The sequence below is a fragment of the Mixophyes fleayi genome, chromosome 4 (assembly GCF_038048845.1).
Source record: "Mixophyes fleayi isolate aMixFle1 chromosome 4, aMixFle1.hap1, whole genome shotgun sequence".
NCBI classification, from domain to species: domain Eukaryota; kingdom Metazoa; phylum Chordata; class Amphibia; order Anura; family Limnodynastidae; genus Mixophyes; species Mixophyes fleayi.
This window is the reverse complement of record NC_134405.1, coordinates 142,510,204-142,532,173: the sequence shown is the minus strand read 5'-3', so window position 1 is coordinate 142,532,173 and position 21,970 is coordinate 142,510,204. Positions and strand designations below refer to the sequence as shown.

The window sequence follows — 21,970 nt, the reverse complement described above, 5'->3', positions numbered from 1 at the left end:
GTACATGCCCTTGTACATGAATCCACCAATCCACACAGTTTATTTCTGCAAAGCGAAACTGACAAACGATCAGTCTTTCTGCCTTTTTAATTAGATAGGACCTCCCACCTAACATGGCAACTTGCTACAGAGGAGGAAGAGAGATGGTCATATTTAGTTAAGAATGAACCTTTGAGTTACTACCTTTGTAGTCAACTCGGTAATATAAGTGCCTTGATATGTTTAAAGATCAAATACGGGCTTTGTTTGTTTTTATTTAACTTAACTATTAGGAGGAAATTCAATTAACACAGATGTTCCGCTGAACATTGCAGCTGCAAACATTTCCAGGTTCTATGGTATCCCAAGCAGATTTCTTCTCGCACCTCTGTGGAATGTGAAACTAAATCTTCGATGTTACATCGACACGGAGTGCCCCGCGACAGTTTCCGGATGCACTCCGCTGACACAATCACCCAATAGACTTTTTAACTTAACTGTAAATATTTATCTTACCAACTGAGATTCTTGCTTCAAATCCTACAAGAGAGTACCCACAATCAACCTAGCCCTCTGCCTCCTTGTAAAGAATGGGGATCCTCAGGCCTGTAGACTACTCGAATTTTAGAATAAATATGACTGCTTACTTTAAACTTCATATATGGGTTATGAAATACAGCCAAAGCAAAATAAACTAACTTTGGGAGACTTTAGAGTGGATTGATAACAATCAAAGGGATTCAATTGTCTTCATTTATTCGTTTATAGACACTTTGTTATAGAACTTGTTCACTTAAGCTAGTGTACAGGAAAACAATGGTGCTACCCCTAGCACCCACTCAGTTTCTGGTTGTTGTTTTTGTGGTGCTGTTTAGACACTGAAAGAAAACATGGATACTATGAGCTACATCACACTTTCCTATTAACTAATTTTCATAAATGCCCTAATTTTTTTGTTTTTGTATGCCATAAGATGTTCCAAATTATTGATGTTTAAATAATCCACCCATCTCCAGAACAGAACTAACACTTAAAAATAAAAAAATACAACCGCTTCTTTTCTGCATAGAGTTTATCTAAAACACCCATTTAACTTTTAATCAATGACTGCGATTTTTCACCAAAGACCAGAAGCCAAGTAAAGACACACACACACACACACAAAATATAATGGTTCTTTTTCTGCCTTCCTGTTTGGGGGGGACACTGTTCAACTTTCTGTTATAGAGGGCTTAGTGGAGCAGGCACAATTAATTTAAAATTCTTTGAATTTGGATCACATCCTCAGTCCCCTACAGCCCCTCCTCCAATGGCCATCTAGTGTTGTTGTTTTTTTTTCTTTTTTTTTTTTTTTTAAGTGCCCAGGAGTATGGAACTTTTTCACTTGGCTGCCATTGATAGCCGTAATTTTCATTTGATCTAATATTTACTCTATTTTTTCAAAGTATGAGTGGCACAGCCGAGATGGCTGTCAGCGGTGCTATACTTTCAAAACCTACATCATTGTCCTATTGACTGTGCTGCAAGAGTAGCAGCACCTACAATCACCAGCCCCGTTTTCTCTTTCATCCGGTCTGGGGGACACTGCTTTACCATGGGTAGCTTGGGAGTTGGCACCTAACTAGTTAACTTTAGTACTGCTGGCAAACCCCTCCCCTGAATTAGGAGCCCTGTCATGTAGAGAACCTTATTTGGTTTTCCACGAGGACAGAGCGATGTTAAGGACCCTTCCTTCCTTTGTCCCCAAAGTAGTGTCAGCTTTCCATCTTAACCAGGATATTGTAGTTACGGTCTTTTCAGCTTCTTCCCATTCAGATAAAAAATCTATGGAGAAGCTAGATGTTGTTAGGGCTCTACGTATATATGTCAAAAGAACTTCCCAGATTAGACGTACCGATTCTCTTTTTGTCCTTTATGACGCTAATAAGAGAGGCTGGCCAGCCTCAAAACAATCCATCGCTAGATGGATTACGTCTACCATCAGACTAGCATATATAAAGGCTAGCCGTCCTGTGCCGGAGAGACTTACAGCCCATTCCACCAGATCGGTAGGGGCTTCGTGGGCTGCAAGGAATGGAACTTCTGCAGACCAGCATTGCAGGGCAGCCACCTGGTCCTCTGTCCATACCTTTGCAAAATTTTATCAGTTTAATGTTTTTGCATCAGCTGATGCAGATTTCGCTCGTAATGCTTTACGAGCGGGATTTTCAGAGTAGTCCCACCCTTAGGGGGCTGCTTTAGAACGTCCCCATGGTAAAGCAGTGTCCCCCAGACCGGATGAAAGAGAAAAGAGGATTTATGTACTTACGTTAAATCCGTTTCTCTGATTCCGTCTGGGGGACACTGCGATCCCTCCCTTCTGTTTTTCTTCTGTGTGCTCTTGTTTGACTGCCCTTTTTATCCTTGGGCTTTGTTAAAACTAACTGGACAGGAAGAAGCAGGGGGATTGTAGAGGGGAGGGGTTTGCCAGCAGTACTAAAGTTAACTAGTTAGGTGCCAACTCCCAAGCTCCCCTCCACAACCCATGGTAAAGCAGTGTCCCCCAGACGGAATCAGAGAAACGGATTTAACGTAAGTACATAAATCCTCTTTTCCTTCTTTCAGAACAGCTGGAGTTTGGGGTGGTCAGCCTTGGGCAAGGAGGGGAGATGCATCCCCCCCTGCTTCTGACACCTCCTCCTTGGCTTGACATAGAAAAGCTCTCCACCACAATTTCAATTCCAAATGCTGCTCTTTTGCAGCACAAATAGGAAATGTTAGCTCATTTTGAAGTCTTGTTTTTCATGGCGGGCTCATCACTGGAATCTATTTTAAACAGATGCTTGGGTAAAAAGATAAGGAAGTGGCAGATTGGTGAGGATTTATCCAACCCCAAGATCAGAATTCTTGCCCTTGGCTAACAAAAGTGAGAGTAGCGTCAGAATATTTGGGTGACGGGGTTCTCGATGCAGGTCTTATCCTATTCAGAATCTCTGCCTTAGTGGTTGGAACCAGATGCAAGTTTAGGCTTGGGTCCTGGGAGGCAGATGCAGAGTCAGAGACGCCTCTGGAAGACTTATCCATCGATGGGAGTGTTCTCTTGTGTCCAGAATTGGACAGAATTGTATCCCAGGCCACAAGGGATAGAAGAGCTCTTTCCTCCCTGTGAATACTCCAAAACCTAAAGCCCAGAGATATTGTTCGTTTCACTTTTTGGGAAAAACAAAAGAATCTTTTTCAAGTGACATAGCTTTGCCTTGCAGGGTGATCACCAAACGAGCAAGCAGGCTTAGCCAGGCAACTGTCCAGCCCCCAAGATTTCTGAAAAGCAGACCCTGCAAAGTTTGTGGTAGGAGCCCTCTCTGGCTATTTTGGGAAATACGTATGAGGTCATCTTCAGACATGTGGGTCATAGGCAACATAAAGAGACTCCTTGGGGTCTCCAACTAGGTGTTTGTCACATCTCTCGGAAGGAATATGAAGAAAAAGAGATTGACCCGTCTGGAGGCCATCCTGTCCGTTCCACTTGTCCCAGGCCGGAGAGAGCAAGATGGTTTGGGTTATTATTTTATAACTTTTTTTTTGCCCATATTATCTGAAATCCCTTAATATTCATCTGAAGGTGGACTGATCCAAGATGGAGTCCTTAAGATCTGTCGTCCATGGCATGGAGCAAGACAAATTTCTCGCCTCCATGGGCATAAAAGATGCATATCTCCACACCCCAATCTGGGAGGGGCATCACAGCCTTCTCAGGTTTGCAATTGGGGATTCCTGTTTTCAGTTCAGAGCACTGCCCTTTGGTCTGGCTACACAAATATATTGGCAGTTATGGCAGCCCTTTTAAGTTCAAAAGGGTTGACTATTTTGTACCACACTTGGATGACCTTTATCAAAAGGTGGGATCTGCATCACTTCTCATGACTTAGTTGCTGGTAACAGCAGAGACGCTGGAATCCCAAAGCTGAATGATTTTACATGTCCATTCTCGTCCCACCCAAATGCATGACTTTTTATACGGAGACTTTTTACCAGAGGAGAATAGTTTAGCCATTCAAAAAAAATATGAACGTTCAGGTATCTGTTCTCCATTGCATGAAGTTAATGGGGAAAAAGATTTCAGCTTTTGAATCAATGCAATTTGCACGCTTCCACACTCTGATTTTTCTCAGCAAAATTCTAGACAGGTAGTTAATGTTTAACCCTAATTTGGCAACACCGTTCTTCTGGCGCCGCAGACCCATTGGTCCCTTCTTTGGTGGCTAAAGAAACTTTCAACAATGGTCTTCCATTCATCTGGCACTGAACCAGTGTGACCACAGATGCCTGCATTCTGGGGTGGAGAGTGGTGACCATGAACCTCCAACTACAGGGATTTTGATCCCAAGACAAAGCAAAGCTCATCATATAAACGCCTTTGTCTCAGAGCAGTGTTAAACACTCTATTACAAGCTTGGTCCTTCCTAAGGACAGGCCTATTTGCACCCAATCGGCTACAGCATACATAAATCATCAGAGGGGACACCAAAAGCCCCCTAGCGATGGAGACTGCCAAGCTTATGTGGTAGGCAGAAAGGTATGTCCCAGAAATATTGACAGTATTCACCCTGGGGGTTGGAAAATTGGGAAGCTGACTACCTAAGCAGGCATTCCATTCATCCCGGGTAACGATCTCTCCACAAGGAGGTCTTCAACCAGATTGGCTGAAGCCACTTCTCCGCAGAGGATGATATGATTGCCTCCTGGCTAAAACTCAAGGTGGATTGCTACTGTGCGAGAACCAGGGATCTAAAAACAACTTCTAGTGGACACCATGACGGTCCTATGTAAATATTTACTAGTGTATCTCTTTCCCCGATAACTATGCTCCCTCAGGTACTAAAGAAGGTCAAGAGCGAGTGTACACCAGTGATCCTTGTAGCACCAGACTGGCCAAGAAAATCTTAATACGCCAACATTTAAAGCATGGTAGCAGCACAACTTTGGAAAGTTCTTCCAAGAAAAGAACCCTTCTAGCATCAAGAGAACTCTGAGTGCCAAGGGTCTACCTGAGAATGTCATTCAAACTATGTTAAAAACAAGAAGTTACATAAAAAAAGGAGTATACATTTCTTCCCTTAACTTGATACAATTTTTGTCCTTCTTACAAGCTCGCTTGGGGTTGGATTCTCTTAAAGTCCAAGTTTCGGCCCTCTGTCTTCTTTCATAAGCCATTGGTTGTTATTCTTGACTCTTTTACAGGGGGTTCTACACGTTTTGCTGGTAGCTCTACAGGATCTGACCTTGATCCTCTCAGGACTACAGTGACCAACATTTGAGCTTTTACATTCCGTTGATTGCAAATTCCTTACTTGGAAAGTGTCATTCTTATTGCTGGTACTTTGGCAAAAAGGGTGTCTTATTTAGCAACTCTATCTTGCAGGTCACCGTTCCTGATTTTTCACAATGACAGAGCTGTCTTGTGCACCAAACCTTCATTCCAGCCCAAGGTGGTGTCGAAAATGTATCTGAACCAAGGTATTGTACTTGGCCTAGAAGATGATTTAACCACCTATTGGTTGTGATCAGAGTATTGAGGATTTATGTAGATAGAACATCATCCTTGCCTAAGTACGATAGCCTTTTGGTTCTTTATGATGTGCTTAACAGAGTCTTGCCACAGATTGTTTTGTCTCTGGCCAGATGGATTAATGCTACTATTTGGCAGGTCTATGTTTCCACAAGAACGCCAGTGCCTCATTTTACTAGATTGGTGAGCACTTTCTGGGATGTGCAGTAGTTGTGCAGGCCAACAACCTGGTCTATCATCCATGCTTTTATAAAAGTCTTCTCTTATTCTGTTTAGGGGACACTGCATTCCCACCTTTTTTACACTATTTTTTTTATTATACTTGTTTGTTTCTTTTAGCCCTATCCTATGGGGCTTTGTTAATAAAGGAAAACCCCAAAATATGGATGGCCATTAGAGAAGGGGTTGGAGACGAAGGCACTTAAAATTCAAATAGTGTGAAACGAAGTGCGCCTCCTCTAAAGAGCACTCTACACTAGCTAGAGCAGTTCACCCCCAAATGGAACTGGTAAGTTAAAAAAAAGCCAAAAAACTTTTACCTGCCTCTCTTGTACACCAGGATTATTTTGCATACTATGTCTGAATCAACTAAGAGGCATCAGTTGTTACTGCTAATACACAACACTGCCTTCGAAAAGTTCTCTGAAACATGTCCAGGATTATCACCTAACCACAAAAACATAAAAATTAACCCTTGAACCCATATTATAATGGTTTATTTTTTTAGTTACATTAACACTGCAAACTAAAACTACAATAATGGAGGTAATATTAAGTTGACCTATCATCCCCCCCAAAAAATCACTGTTGTCTTTAAAGTTGACAACCCTATTTTAGATAACTTGAGACTAGTGAAGTGTTGTTTGTGGATTTCTTTAATCTTATATGGGTGAATACATTCTGTTTGGGTCAAATTAAACCACGTGATTATGTAGGTAAGTAGTTATCCCACTTATACAAACCCATAATAACCATTGAATAACCCTGCCCAGAAGCTATATTTGCTTGGAACTTTCAAACATATTGATAAATACGGCATGATGAGGGAAAGGGGTTTGGTTCTCTGCTGCCTGGCTTAGATTGACTGTCTCCACTGCCATCTTACTTTGATTTTTTTAATACTTTGTGCAGGAAGGACTGTTGCGGTGGACTGGGCTGTTGCAAAGGATAAATACACAGCTACCCAGAGAGTGACCACCAATGGTAAGTTGAACAGTAGTGTGTGTGTGCATGTTGGTTTTTTTTTTTTTGTCCGTTTTTTTTACAACTGAATAATTTTCCTTTTCTCTTCCCTGCCATTGGGGGGCACTGCGATACATTGGGGTATAGTAGTGGGCTCAGGCGTCTTGTCACTTTAACTGCTAAGTCTTTGAACTCCTCCCCTACTTAACCCCTCCTCTCCAGAGAGATCCTCAGTTTTTTGTAAGTGACTGGAAAGTCAAGGTCACTAGAGTATAGGCTCCTGCCTATACTCTGTTAGTCTTTAGGGTTACATGTTTTTATTTTTATTCCCTTTAGGTGCAGCGCAGGATCCCAGACAAGACCCAGCAGAGTGAGTAGGACTTAGCTCTGCTCACTCTGGATCCTAGCGCAGGTAAGTGAAGCTTCGCGCTCACGTTACCAGCACAACTGCCGGCATTAGTTTTAGACCAATAGGTTAGGAAATCACTGCTTAGATGCACTAGTCAAGTAGCGACAGGGGAGGATACTGTATCAGCCTCTCCTTCCTTGCCGCGGACAGCCTGCCGACAGGTCCCCGATCTCCCCGCAGATAATGAGCATGTTGGGGGACAGTTAAGCAGCGCTCACACTCTGGAGAGGTGAGTTGGCTGCAGGAACATCGCGCGCTGTGCTGGGCAATTCTGACAGCGCGCGCCAAGGCACTCCTAGGCGGCCATTCGTGGATGGGGCCAGCGAGTTTGGAGGAAGCAGAGCGGGCAGCGCCAGGAAGGGGAGGAGTATGAACAGCTTCCTGCCTCTGGTCTTCCCGCGCGGTGAACGATGAGAGTCACTGCTGAAAGCGTGCAGCGCTGTCCTGGATCCCTCTGCTCTGCCTCTCCTCCGGTGATATCCACATCTGCCTTAAAATCTAACAGGCTTGTATGATTACAGCAGTATTGTGGAGGTGTTATATGTGAATATTCTGGTCTTGTGAGTTATTTCATGTAATAGGAATTTTCACAGACAGTACTATACGGTCTTTTTAATATTTGGGGTGGTGCTCTTCGTAGAGACTTCCCAGCACAGGAGCCTTCTATTCTGTAGCCTTAATTTGTCTGTCTTTCTTTTAATAATTATTTTAAGAAGCAGGACAATGGCGGAGAAGGGGACAGCTAAAAGCAAGGGTCACTCTGTGCCTTCTGCAATGTATTTTACCTGTGAAAAATGTAACCCAAAACTTTCTGTTGGCCACACAGACCGAAATGCCCTGTGCGCAGCTTGTACTGCGGACGCTCAGAGGCAACACAGCTCAGCCCAGGAGGGGTCTTCTGCGATGGTAGAACCGCCCTGGATGCAGTCCTTTTCCTCAACTATGGAAAAACTGACGACCGTGATGATGCGGTTAATAGAGGTACGTGAGAACACTACCCCACTTACACTTGCAGGCAGCCAGTCTGATGACAATGCTTCCACATCACAGGCAGGGTCTACCCACAGGGAAGATAGGCTAGTATCTATTTCCCAGAAGGGTAAGAGAGCCATTACGGATGAAGGTCTGGACGTAGATCAGCTCTCTGATCTCTCCTCAGTGGAGGAAGGTGAGACAGATATAGACCTGGAAGGGGAGACCCTTTATGATTCTGACTCTGGCTCCACGAGTGTGGTTAGTCTTGTTTGGGGAATGAGGCATGCCTTAGGGTTGGCTGTTCCGGGGCCCACAGCACCTAAGGGTATCTCTCTATTTAAAAGACCAAAGGCACAGTTAACGATATTCCCGCATTCTCCAGAAATGTTGGAGATTATCTCTGAAGCTTGGCAGAAGCCAAATAAGCAGTTTATGATACCGGGAAAGTTTAAGTCCCTTTATCCTCTGCCTCCTGAGGAGACAGTAAAATGGGAAACGTTGCCTAAGGTGGACACTCCGGTAGCCCGCTTAGCATCATCTTCGGCTATCCTGGTCCAGGAGAGGATAACCCTTAAGGATTACACTGATAAGAAGTGTGATCTGGCCCTTCGATCAGCTTATACAGCTGTGGGAAGTTTGTTTAGACCCAATATGGCTGTAGCCTGGGCCAACAGGGTGGTGCAGTTATGGATGGAAGCTTTGATTAAGGGCCTTAGAGATAACACTCCGCGTACAGAGCTTGTAAATCTAGCAAAGCATGTACTAGAAACTTCGGAGTATGTAGCAAACGCTGCCATGGATGCAGTTCTGTAAATGCTAAGGCCTCAGCTCTTATTGTAGCTGCTTGTCGTAACCTATGGTTACGGACTTGGTCAGTGGACGCAGACTCTAAGAGAGCTTTTAGAGAACTTGCCCTTTGACGGACTAACTCTATTCGGGGCAGAGCTCAAAAGGGTTATTCATGAGACCACGGGAGGAAAGAGTACTGCTCTACCCACGGTTTCTAACAGACCCCGTCGGGGTAGATTTCGTTCTTTTCTGAGTTTTTCCCGAGGGGGAGGTGCCTTTAATAGAGGGCATTCCTCAGCGTCTAGATCATCAGCTAATAAAGGCAGAGGAGGTAGAGGTACAGCAAGGAAGGGTTCTGCTCGTCCAGCAGACAAACCCTCCACGTGACATAGTTCTTCAGGGGGAGCATCAGGTGGGGGTACGACTTCTTCAATTCAGGGATCGGTGGTGGAATTCCACGACGGATCTCTGGGTTCGAGGAGTTGTGTCCCGGGGCTATGTCATAGATCTAGCCCACTCCCCTCCTCATAGGTTCTTCGTCACTCCTCTTCCCTCTTGTCCCCTCAGACGTGTAGCACTTCAGGAGGCCATGCAAAAGCTCCTTACTGCACAAGTAATAGTTCAGGTGCCTCCTCTAGAAAGGGGACAGGGTTTTTACTCAAACCTCTTCCTGGTGCCAAAACCAGACGCATCCTTCCGGCCCATCCTGAATCTTCGGTCTCTAAACAAGCAGCTGAAGATTCAAAAATTTTCGCATGGAATCCCTACGCTCTGTGATAGCAGTAATAGAGAAAGGAGAGGTTTTGGCATCATTAGACATCAAGGATGCTTACCTACATGTACTGATCTGGGAAGGAACCCAGAGTCTCCTTCGGTTTGCAGTAGGAAAGGCGCTTTTTCAGTTCAGGGCACTCCCCTTTGGCCTGGCTACTGCTCCCAGAGTCTTTACCAAGATCATGGCAATCATGGCCAGTCTATTGCGCCAGAAGGGCATAACAATTATCCCTTACCTAGACGACCTTCTGTTGAAGGCACCGTCTGCGGTTCTTCTACCCCCAACAGATCCAGACTGTTAGGTAAATTCAACACCCAACCCTGACTTTGAAGAAACTGCATAAGTCATCGCTGGTACCAACTCAGCAGATGCGCTTCTTGGGTCTGCTTTTCGATACTCAGTCTCTGAGAGTTTATCTTCCAGCAGAAAAAGTATTAGCTTTGCAGACAAGGACCAGAGCCATTCTGAGGAAAAGGAGTGTCTCTGTTCTCAGTTGCATGAAGCTCCTGGGGACGATGGTCTCTGTGTTCGAGGCAGTTCCTTTTGCTCAGTTTCACTCCCGTCCACTACAGGTAGAGATCCTGCGGAAGTGGTCAGGGTCTCAGACGAATTTGGACAAACAGATGGTTTGTCTGTCCACAGCCACAGGGCTATCTCTGGTCTGGTGGACGTCCCGATCCAACTTGGAGAGAGGCCAATCCTTACAGGTATGGTCTTGGATTCTAGTCACAACAGACGCCAGTCTGTGGGGATGGGGGGGGAGTAACAGGAGCCCTGAGACTTCAGGGTCTCTGGTCCCCTCGGGAGTCACGTCTTCCAATAAACATTCTGGAGCTCAGAGCAGTGTACAACACTGATAGGAGCACAGTATTTTCTCAGAGGAAAACCTCTTCAGATTCCGTCCGACAGCACCACCACGGTAGCGTACATGGATCATCAGGGGGGCACTCGCAGCGCGGCTGCTATGCGAGAGGCCAGACGCATACTAGCGTGGGCAGAACATCAGGTCCCCAGGATTTTAGCCATTCACATTCCGGGGGTGACGAATTGGGAAGCAGACTTCCTCAGCAGACACACCCTTCATCCCAGGGAATGGGCTCTAAACAGTCAGGTATTCTCCCTACTGGTGGAGCGTTGGGGCCGTCCGGAGATGGACATGATGGCGTCCAGTCTGAACCATCAGGTGCCGCGTTACGGTGCAAGAGCTCGAGAACCAGCAGCAGAAATAGTAGACGCCATGTCGGCACCTTGGCAGTACCGGATGGTGTACATTTTCCCGCCCATTCCAATGATTGCACGGGTGCTAAAGAAGGTGAAGAGGGAGAGGGTTCCAGCTATCCTAATAGCTCCATTTTGGCCACGCAGAGCGTGGTTCTCAGATCTGCTGTTATTAGCAGGAGCTCCTCCATTCCGGTTTCCCATGCAGGCAGATCATCTGGTTCAGGGTCCATTCCTTTACCAAGGTTTGGGTCAGCTGGCTTTGACGGCCTGGCTATTGAAACCCTAATACTTAAAGCTAAGGGTTTCTCTCTAGAGGTCATAAACACCATGATTAGGGCCAGAAAGCCTGCGTCATCTTCCATTTATTACAGAGTGTGGAAGACGTATATTGTGTGGTGTGAGTCTAGGAGATTTCATTCTTCTAGAATTAAGATTTCCCGTGTCCTGCTTTTTCTTCAGGAAGGTATTTAGAAGGTGTGCGGCCTGGTTCCCTCAAGGGGCAGATATCCGCCCTTTCTGTCTATTTTCAGAAAAAGATTGCTGACTATGCGGATAGCAAGACATTTTTGCAAGGAGTTTTGCACATACAACCTCCTTTTTGTCATCCTGTCGAGCCCTGGGACCTCAATTTGGTTCTTTGTGCTTTTTCTAAACCTCCGTTTGAGCCTTTACAGTCTGTTGACTTGAGGTATCTTACGTGGAAGGCAGTATTTTTATTTTTTTTTGTTGGCTATAGCTTCAGCACGAAGAGTGTCTGAGCTTGGGGCACTTCGCTGTGACCCTCCTTTTCTTATATTTCACGCAGACAGGCAGTCCTTCGGACCAAAACGTCTTTTGTTCCTAAAGTGGTTTCTAGATTCCACCTAAATCAGGAAATTGTTGTCCCTGCTTTTAAAGCAAACAGACTCTTCAGAAGGGTCTATGCAGTACTTGGATGTGGTGCGAGCTCTACAGAGTTATGTAGATCGTAATGCGCAGGTCAGAAAGACCAGAGATCTGTTTGTTTTATATGACGCCAATAAAAGAGGCTGGCCTGCTTCAAAGCAGTCAATGGCTCGGTGGATTACGTCCACGATTCGTGAGGCTTATGTTTCAGCTTCTCTGGCCGTTCCGCAGACATTAAGGGCACATTCTACTAGGGCAGTAGGTGCCTCCTGGGCGGCTAGGCACGGCGCGTCGGCAGTGCAGTTGTGTAGAGCGGCGACTTGGTCTTCCGTCCACACATGCACTAAATTTTATAGACTTTAAGGCTGTGCATCGACTGATGCAGGCTTTGGTTACAGGATTATGCGCGCAGCTGGTCCAGAGCATTCCCACCCTTGAGGAAGCTTTGGTATATCCCCAATGTATCGCAGTGCCCCCCAATGGCAGGGAAGAGAAAAGAGGATTTTTACTCACCGTAAAATCCATTTCTCTGACTCTTTTTGGGGGGCACTGCGCACCCTCCCTTGCTCTGTATATAGTTCTGTGTGTGAAAACTTTTGGTTATGGTTCTTTATAATTTAAGACCTGTCCAGGTTGTGTTACCTCCTTTACGTTCACTCTTGGTTATTCAAAACTGAGGATCTCTCTGGAGAGGAGGGGTTAAGTAAGGGAAGAAGTTCAAAGACTTGGCAGTTAAAGTGACAAGACTCCTGAGCCCACTACTATACCCCAATGTATCGCAGTGCCCCCCAATGGAGTCCGAGAAATGGATTTTACGGTGAGTAAAAATCCTCTTTTTACTTTAAAAAAGAAATAAAAAAAAATAAAATAAAAAAAACTTAATCCAGTTTCAGCAATGGGTTACCATTAACACTACTGCGCATATAACGGCTAAAATTATTTTGTGACAGACAGTGACTAATTAGAAGTTTGCTTTCATCTTCAAAAATGTACTGGGGAATAAAGCCCAAAACAATTATAAATGTAGTATACGTCCAATTGTATTCTCACAGAAGGTGATTTCTGTAATCTACTGCGCACTGCCACTTTAAGGAAATGCATAGTCTCATGTGTTTCCCAAAGTGTCAAAATTAAAACTCCCTGCTATACACTGCTGCAATATTTGTATTACATATGTTAGAGGAATGAAAGTATGCAGCACATGCGTACTGTGCTTTGCAAATCAAAATCATATGTTTGTTTTCCTTGTGAATTTACGAATTGGAAGCATTTGTGATCTAAACACAGGTAAATTAAAACACGCCTCTGAATAGTGGAGAACTGCAAGTGATTGACAGTTCTCTTCACTCAGACCACATATACTACACCGTAGTAAAAAAGCAAAAACAAAAAAAACAGGCAGCAGCCTTTACCACAGCCCCTGCACTTAACAGCCTGGTCTGATTTCCACAATAACAGCCCTTCTCTTAAAGGCTGCTAGCCCTGAGCTGAAAAGCACTGAGGCCCTGCCCACTATATCACAAAGGAAAATAAACAAAAACACTGTCTCAATTTTAAGTTTATTTGAATAAAGCACTCCTGTAATGGGGTGGCCTTACCCCACTACACCATTCTTTCTTGGGTTTCACTGGTTGGCAGTACCTAGTTGTCTGACTACTCTTATTGGCATCTTTTGAACAAATTGACCACTTAACACCTGTGAATGTCAACTGCACACTAAACCAGTGTCCTCAGTCTTGGGAGCATATCACTCCCACTTCCAGGCTCCTTTGCTGGTCTTTAAGCAGGAAAGCAGGAATTTAGTAGTAATGTTTATTAGATCAAATAGCTATTGTAAGAGCTGTTTCAGTTAAATGCATACATGCATAACTTGAAGATGGTGATGTATGACTGCTTTTATGCGCATTGTTCATAAGCTAGTCCTGAGCCCTTTTAACAAATTCAGACTGACAGCCTTATCTGTATACGAGGGACAGCCTGGTCACTTCTTGTACACCTACTATAGTGACATGAGGTGGGTTCACCCTCCTGTTCACGTGTGGCCAGCTGCCAAGGGGCCTCGGACTGCTCTTAGCACTGGCGATTCACCCCCTCTCAGGGAAGGGTTTTTGGCTTTCTAATCCTTATTGTACACCAATTTTGAGGGTAGCAGGGTGGTACAGAGCCAGATTTTTCCTTCTGGGTACAGGGATTTACAATTTTCTGAAATCAATGTATAAGTTGAGGGATGCTATGTCCTTGATCTTGGTGGTCCACAGCTATGACCTTGCCAAATGCCAGACTGTTAAATGCAGGACAGTTAGTCACCTTCTGAGCTACCTGCACAACTCCATAGGCATCATGGACTGATAGCTTCCAGGCAATACCTGAACGATTGTAGGACCTGTCCCTCATTTAGTCTGTGGATGCATTTCCCTCCTACCATTCCTTGAGTGAACACAAAGGTGGAACTAGGCAAGATGAGTATGGGACTCCAAGGGGTAAATTTCTCAAGCTGCGGGTTTGAAAAAGTGGAGATGCTGCCTATAGCAACCAATCAGTTTCTAGTTATTTATTTAGTACATTCTACAAATAGCTAGAATCTGATTGGTTGCTATAGGCAGCATCTCCAATCAGATTCTAGCTGTTAATTTGTAGAATGTACTAAATAAATAACTAGAATCTGATTGGTTGCTATAGGCAACATCTCTACTTTTTCAAACATGCAGCTTGATAAATTTATCCCCCAGGAATTTCAACAGCCTATTTGAAAGAGTTCCCTACCTGTGACTGATTCTATCAAGTCTTATTAGAGCTATAATTACAGTTCTGAACATATAGGACGGAAGTCAATTCCAAAACTCCTTTGGAGCACCCCCCCCTCCCCCCCATTCCTTTCTAGATCAGCTCTTAAAAAACCACAAATGGCATTTGTCTGAATCAACCTAGTGCCTTGTCACCAATTCATTTAAGTCCATAACCTTCTTTACCAGGTAGATTAAGTTGTGGGTGTCTTCCCCTGCTGTAGACACTCTGGTTTCATAGTTACGTAGGAGAGTATCCTTTCCTTTCCTGGATGCTGTGCCTTAAGCTGACTCCTTGAGTTAGTGGCTGGTTTTGTCTTTGGAGCGTCTTGGGTGTTAAAAAAAAAAAATTGTTTCCTGTTTGGCTGAATCATTCCTGGAGCGGCTTGCAAAGTGACATACTCAGGGTTGAGTTGATGCAGCTTTCCTCTAATATCTTGGATGCATCGTCCTATATGGAGCATGTGACCCTTAATTACAACAAATCGTCACGCAATTCAGGGGTGGCAAGCAGAGTCCTCTAGCTCAAATCTAGGTTGGAGGACAATGTTTGCAAAAGGCTTATTTTTCCTGAAAGTTCCTCTTCAGACTAGAAGTTAAGAAAGGAACCAAGGAAGCTATGAACAGGAAGAGTTCCTTCTTTCCTCAGAGTAAACACAAATATGTTAACTTCTATTGCAAGAGCTCCTTGAGCATCAAAATGTCAAGAAACCAATCCTTGAGACCCTTGGCGGCCTCTGGGGGGTGGAGCAGCCAAGAAATAAACTCCTGGGGGTAAATTTATCAAGCTGCAGTTTTGAAAAAGTGGAGATGTTGCCTATAGCAACCAATCAGATTCTAGCTGTTATTCTGTAGACTACACTAAATAAATGAAAGCTAGAATCTGATTGGTTGCTATAGGCAATATCTCCACTTTTTCAAACTCGCAGCTTGATAAATAAACCTCCTGGAGTTTCAGATGTGAGAACAATAAAGCTTTTGGTGACGGCTGTAAACTATCCTGATTACATGTTCGAGATATTAGGGTGTGCTAAAATATTTGGTTCACGTCTTTTCTTGGAGTTCTGGTTACATTCTTGACCCTGGGGTACTCCGTGGATATTGGGATATCCTTCGTACGCTGATCTTTCTGCACAAGAGCTTCAATCAATTGCTCCTTGCTTTTGCCACTAGTGGGAATTCCTCCATCCATACAATGTCAAATCAGCGCCTCCTTTGTCATGCGTTTATATGCCGCAGCCATTTCCTCAGTTACATTGCAAAATAAAAGATCGGAAAAGAACAAATAGAGAAAGGAAGGGAACTGCTTTGCACATATGTCTTCAAAAATAATAAGCCCTGAGTTTTTTCCTTGTAAAACTATTGTATTCCTCGCAAGGTTACAATCAGTTTATAAGTACAAGGGTTAATGGCTTAAACCATGCACTTAATACTCTAAGAAATTAAATAATCCCACCGCTATGCCATAAATTTGTCACGAACACGCTCCCAGCTGCCGTGACCTTTGGGTGATTTACTGTATGAGGTCACACGATTCCAGCCCGCAATCTCTCTTTACCTAACACACAGGTTATAGACTTTAATTGCCCCAAACAGCGCTCACACCTCACAAACTTCAGGTTTGCCGCCACCTATTGAATATGGGCAATAGGACCCCAATATACTGTCCCACACTGTCCCACACTGGCACACAAGGCTTCTAGCTGCTCACAGACTAGCAAGACCCACACCAGGAAGCAAAGGGTTAACTCTTCACACCTCCAGACCGTTACACATATGTAATTGCAAGCACACACAGCTTGTTAATCAAATGTATCAACAAATCACACACTGGCATTCAAACGGTTAACTTGGTCGAGTTTTTTTCTTCTTAACAGGCTAATGGATTCGTTAGAGTATCAAGGACGCAACATATTAAATTATGGATTTAATATACAAAAGTACAGGGCATACAGATATAAAAAAAAATAATGAATAAACAATTGATTGACATACACAAGCAAAACAGTTTAAAATAAAAGGGGTTACCTTCAGAGTGTCACTTACATAAATGAATTGACAAGGAAGATGGACAGCTTATCAATGTGCATTTATTTCCCAAGTCTGACCCCTTGCTATACCTGGTCTCAGCCTTTTGAAGACTCTTCCACACCTCTTTCTTCCCCCAGGGGGTTGTGGCCTGTGACACTTTTTTTCAATCGCCATTTGCATGTTGCCTGATTTACTAACCAATTCTACTTTGTGATCTAACTTTTCTGTATAACGTCGCATCGATCCATCATCCTCATCATCATCACCATTTATTTATATAGCGCCACTGATTCCGCAGCACTGTACAGAGAACTCATTCACATCAGTCCCTGCTCCATTGGAGCTTACAGTCTAAATTCCCTAATGTACACACACATACAGACAGACAGAGAGAGAGAGACAGACTAGGGTCAATTTTGACAGCAGCCAATTAACCTCTTAGTATGTTTTTGGAGTGTGGGAGGAAACCGGAGCACCCGGAGGAAACCCACGCAGACACAGGGAGAACATACAAACTCCACACAGATAAGGTCATGGATGGGAATTGAACTCATGACCTCAGCGCTGTGAGGCAGGAGTGCTAACCACTAAGCCACCGTGCTGCCCCATGATCCAATTTTATCATTAATAAATCCCCTATGACTGACCATCTTTTGATACCAAACATGATGAAATTATGACAATATGACATACCTTTTCCACCCGGATTTCCCAAAATATGAACTACAAAAGAATTTTCCTTGGAAGCTCATTTTTCTATAAAAAATATATACCTGTATACGCCTTCAAAATGCTGCCTTGAGCTGCAAGGATGTCCAGCTGTGATCGGCCCCACAACATCTATTCAGGAGTCCAAAAACTAACTTGTGTCAGGATATATTTAACAGCAAGAGCTCTTTGAAGCTGCCACAGGTGACACTCCTATCTTCTCACACTGGAATGTGCAAAGCCATCAAATATATTTACATCAGACTTTCTGTCTTCACATTTTACACTTTTGTAGCTGAATTTAGGAACGGATTCATTTGATAAAACATATTTACACTGCAGTTATGATTCATCTCTTATAAATAACTGTAAGTTCCCTGTGTTCACGACATATTATATATATATATATATATATATATATATATATATATATATATATATATATATATATATATATATATATAATTTATACAATGTGTGTGTTATAACGTAGAGGTTTCCATGGCATGACAATTGCATTTAGTAGATTAAGTGAATTGTGAGGTGCCATGTAAAACAGGAGATTTGGTCAAAATCAACCTTTGCTTGATCTCATTGTTCCATAATTTTAGAGTCTATGACAAGTAGCAAAAAGTCGAATCTGGGAGAAAGCGGTGTGGATGAGGAAGCTTCATCAGATGAGGAAGAAAATACATCGGATGCCCAAGAAAAACCTTCACTTAAGGATGAAGAAAGCTGTGAGGAGGACAATGATTTATTAAGTGAGGAAGAAGACATTGAGCAGGATGAAGTGCCTGAAGAGAAGAAGAAACCTATACAAGAGGAAACTAAAGGCCTTAAAATGTAAGTGTGGGTGGTAGTTATGCAATAAAAAGTGGGTTGCTAAGTTTTTAGGACCATAAGACAACCAAGATACAACATTGAACTTAATATATATAAGTATTGTGTTGTCCAATGGTTAAAGCAGAATTTCATAATTATTGCAGCAACACTGCTTCTAGATCCCTCAACAGCTTGTCTCTAATGCCTCTGAATGGATTCTCTACCAGATAGAAAGACAAAAGATATGTAATGGGGACTTAAATGGCATTATTGTAGTGACTGTGCAGCGCTGCTTCTAACTTCAAGATTAGTTTCTTGTCTGACATTTATCTGATCCTAATCCCAATGTCCTCTTCAAGCTTTTCGCATCATAGCAGAGTTTCTAGTTACACTGCTTCTGTTCCCCATTGCATTCTACCTCTCAAAACCTTCCTCTAACTTTCTGTAAAGGACCATTCGTGTGGCAGAGGGAGGCGGACTATTATGGGCAATAGAAGTAGCATTGTTGTATTATCTCTGCTGCATAAGTTTAGTGCAGAACCCTAAACACAAAGAGGTGTGATAGAGAAGCTAAACCGGAACTAGTTCAGAACACATGAAAAGACACATAAGATAAGCCAAGGACATGACACAGGGGAAAACACAGGTGATGTACAGAACATGGGGAATGTAATTCATGTTTGTTTTTACTTTCGTGCTAATGTGTGTAATTATTTGGGGCAGTGTTTTGTTATCATTGTAGTTGTTGTTATTATTAGAAGCAAGATTGAGGATGATAGTGAAGAAGACGACGAGGAGGATGAGGATGATGATGCTGACTCTGGGCAGGAGAGCGACATGGAAGATGACCTATCAGACTCTGACAATGAGAGCCAGAAGAAAGGTATATAGGTTAATGTTTGATTGGCTCTAGTATTTGCTCTATTTGATTTAAAGTGCTACAAAATGCATGCTTTATACTGTTTTCTAGGTAAAACTAAAGAACAGAAGAAGAAGAAACCGTTGCCATCTGATGTAAATGAGGGAAAAACATTGTTTATCAGGCGAGTCTTCTGTTTTATATCCAGTCTTGAAAACATTCTTCAGAAAATTATTTTGCAAATCCTTGAAGATTATGACTAGTATTACAAGCAGACCTAGTGGAAGAGGGGATTTGATATAAATTAAATCACAGAATCTATAAATAATGACAGCCTGATAACGGTTATCAAAATGAGGGAAATCTAGCAACAACTTGTCATGATAAAATAATGTAGAATATTCTAAGGTTCAAATATCAGCCAGTAAAAAGGGTTCCATCTGGAGTCTGAAATCCAGTGCTAAGCCCTACTTTTTCACTGTCCTCAACGTAGGACTTCTGACAATACAAGCTCCACGTATCGGAGGCGCTTGCTTTGTTATGTTGCATAGCACTTGCTCCCATGTTGTTTTGAGCTGTTGGCCACAGTTTCGGCCTTCGGTGACCTGCAAGGCACTCTACTCTCATGTAAACAAATTGTTCATTTAATTTATCAGGACAGTGCCCTCCTAGAGGGACCTCCCTATATTTATGGGTCACAATGGTCTTTAACATTTATAAGCCCATTTGCTGTATTTGTTAAAGGTATTGTAAGGATTAATGTATAAAAATATTCTTTATCATAGAACCTTTTGTGCTTGAAGAATTTATCATTCAAGATATCATGGCGTATATTGCTTGTCTCATAATTTGGTTATCTTCTCTCAGTGCTTATTTATATAACATTACCCTCTTCACAATTTAGGTGAAGTGCAATCATTGGGGATGTGGTCAGGCTCTGAAGTTAGAAAATGACAGCAGGCAGTTGGATTGTGTAACTCAAAAAGTTTACTCATGGCCTGTATAGAGACTTAACATTAAACTTTAACTTATACATTATCTTGTACTAAGCACAGCTAAACTAAGAAAATATCTCCTTCAGCCAGAATGCTTTAACTTTTTCCTGCTACTTTATAGGAACCTGTCTTTTAATTCTGAAGAGGAAGATCTTGAGGAGTTACTATTGACGTTTGGAAGCATTAAATATGTCCGGATAGTGTTGCACCCAGACACAGAGCATTCCAAAGGTCAGCATTACATGATGTGCCAATTGTCTTTGTGATCAAATTCTTCTATTTTTGTCTTTTTTAAATCATCATAAACAGCCCAACCTCAATTACATATGTTTTGGAGTAACGGGGGGAAGGGGGGCGGCAGTTAGAGTAGTTTCATTATTTTGCTTCACAGTCTACTACGAAAGCAAGGACACCTAGCAGCCCCATACATTGTTAGTACTCATAACACTGAGGGGAAGATACAATTGCGTAAAAAAATCTTCCCGATCCCCTTATGCTTCCATCATTTACAGAAGATCAATTCTTCCTCTACAAAGTTTTGTTTATGCATGAAAACTCTTATTTACTTTTTTGACTAGTCCACTTATTAAAGACTGCTCTTCTTGATGCTCTCTACAATTTGTCTCTCAATCTGTCTTTGCCATTCTACTTCTGTTAACACCTGGGGTGTATTGAATAAACTGCAGGTTTGAGAAAGTAGAGATATTGCCTATAGCAGCCATTCAGATTCTTGCTATTTATTTAGTACATTCTACAAAATGACAGCTAGAATCTGATTGGTTGCTATAGGCAACATCTGCACTTTTTCAAACCCGCAGTTTAGTAAATATACCCCCTGGTCTCCGTTCACCAACTCGCCTTCCTTCCTTTGCACATCACAGCTTTGGTAAAAATAGAGCAGGGAAAAGTCTGCAAAGTAGAAGAAACACACATGAGTAAAAAAAATCAATCTTTTCATTTTACTTTATTTTTATCTGTAAAGGATGTGCATTTGTCCAGTTTGTGAATAAAGAGGCGGCTGAGAAATGCGTAGCAGCTGCCAAGGATGACTCGGGGGAGGTATGTATCTTTGCCAAGAATGCCGGTATATTTACCGTTTTACACAAGCTAAGGAAAGTGATCCTGTTACCTAAACTTAACTTTTGGACTTTTTTGACAACTGGTCCTGTGGTATTAACCCTATCTGACGATGCTCCCTCCACATACATGTGAGCCCATGAAAGTCAACCCTGATTGCCAATAAATAAAAGACTATTAAAATATGGATAAAGTCTGGGTTTAATTACACTGCTTAATTACTTTGTTGAATATGCTTGCAAAGGTAAGAACATTAGTCAATTTTAATGATGGAAGTGTAAATATATGTATATATTTTTTTGTTCCTTGCATACTGTAACATACAGCTTAAGCCATTATTTTCCTCTACTGACTCGTGTGTTTATAAATATAAGTGTTTTAACATACCTTTCCTATGCCTGTTGGCTGTGAGAGCATTATTTGATAATTCTAAGAAATTGTGACCACTATCTTTTACTTCCTTGCTTCTATCTACTGCCATTTTCTTTTTAACAACTTTGTGAGGTTTTCACACACTTCTACTACACTGATCCTAAACTGATATGTAATGTATGTCATTGTGTGGCAATGATTGCCTTCTATCCAGTGAGATCTTTAATGTTAGGAGTTGATTTGCAATATCACCGCATACATTTTATTAATTGGTCTAACTCAGGATGGAGGCCTGAAACTCGCTGGAAGGAAGCTGTTGGTGGATCTAGCTGTAAGCAGAGAAGAAGCTGGAAAACTACGACAAAAGAAGGTCACAAAACCAACAGGAACTAGAAATCTACATCTGGCAAGAGAAGGCTGTGAGTACCTTGTCATTTAATATGGGAGACTGACACTTTGGTGTCACTGAATATGTCTGCTCCTTAAACTACACTTGTTACCATTTGTAGGGGTTGAAAGTATTTTCTTTACCCCATGTGGCACTAATTTGGTAATTATTG

At 42.6% G+C, this 21,970-nt stretch overlaps 1 protein-coding gene across 1 annotated transcript in view; it reads left to right on the top strand.

Moving 5' to 3' along the window:
- RBM28 (RNA binding motif protein 28) overlaps nucleotides 1-21,970 on the top strand; it is a 43,271-nt gene that overhangs the window by 5,636 nt on the left and 15,665 nt on the right. The window contains exons 6-12 of the mRNA XM_075208521.1: nucleotides 6,659-6,730; nucleotides 17,897-18,128; nucleotides 18,866-18,990; nucleotides 19,078-19,150; nucleotides 20,083-20,192; nucleotides 20,944-21,020; nucleotides 21,694-21,829. Coding sequence (XP_075064622.1) covers nucleotides 6,659-6,730; nucleotides 17,897-18,128; nucleotides 18,866-18,990; nucleotides 19,078-19,150; nucleotides 20,083-20,192; nucleotides 20,944-21,020; nucleotides 21,694-21,829 — 825 coding nt within the window. The remainder of the gene's footprint in view (nucleotides 1-6,658; nucleotides 6,731-17,896; nucleotides 18,129-18,865; nucleotides 18,991-19,077; nucleotides 19,151-20,082; nucleotides 20,193-20,943; nucleotides 21,021-21,693; nucleotides 21,830-21,970) is intronic.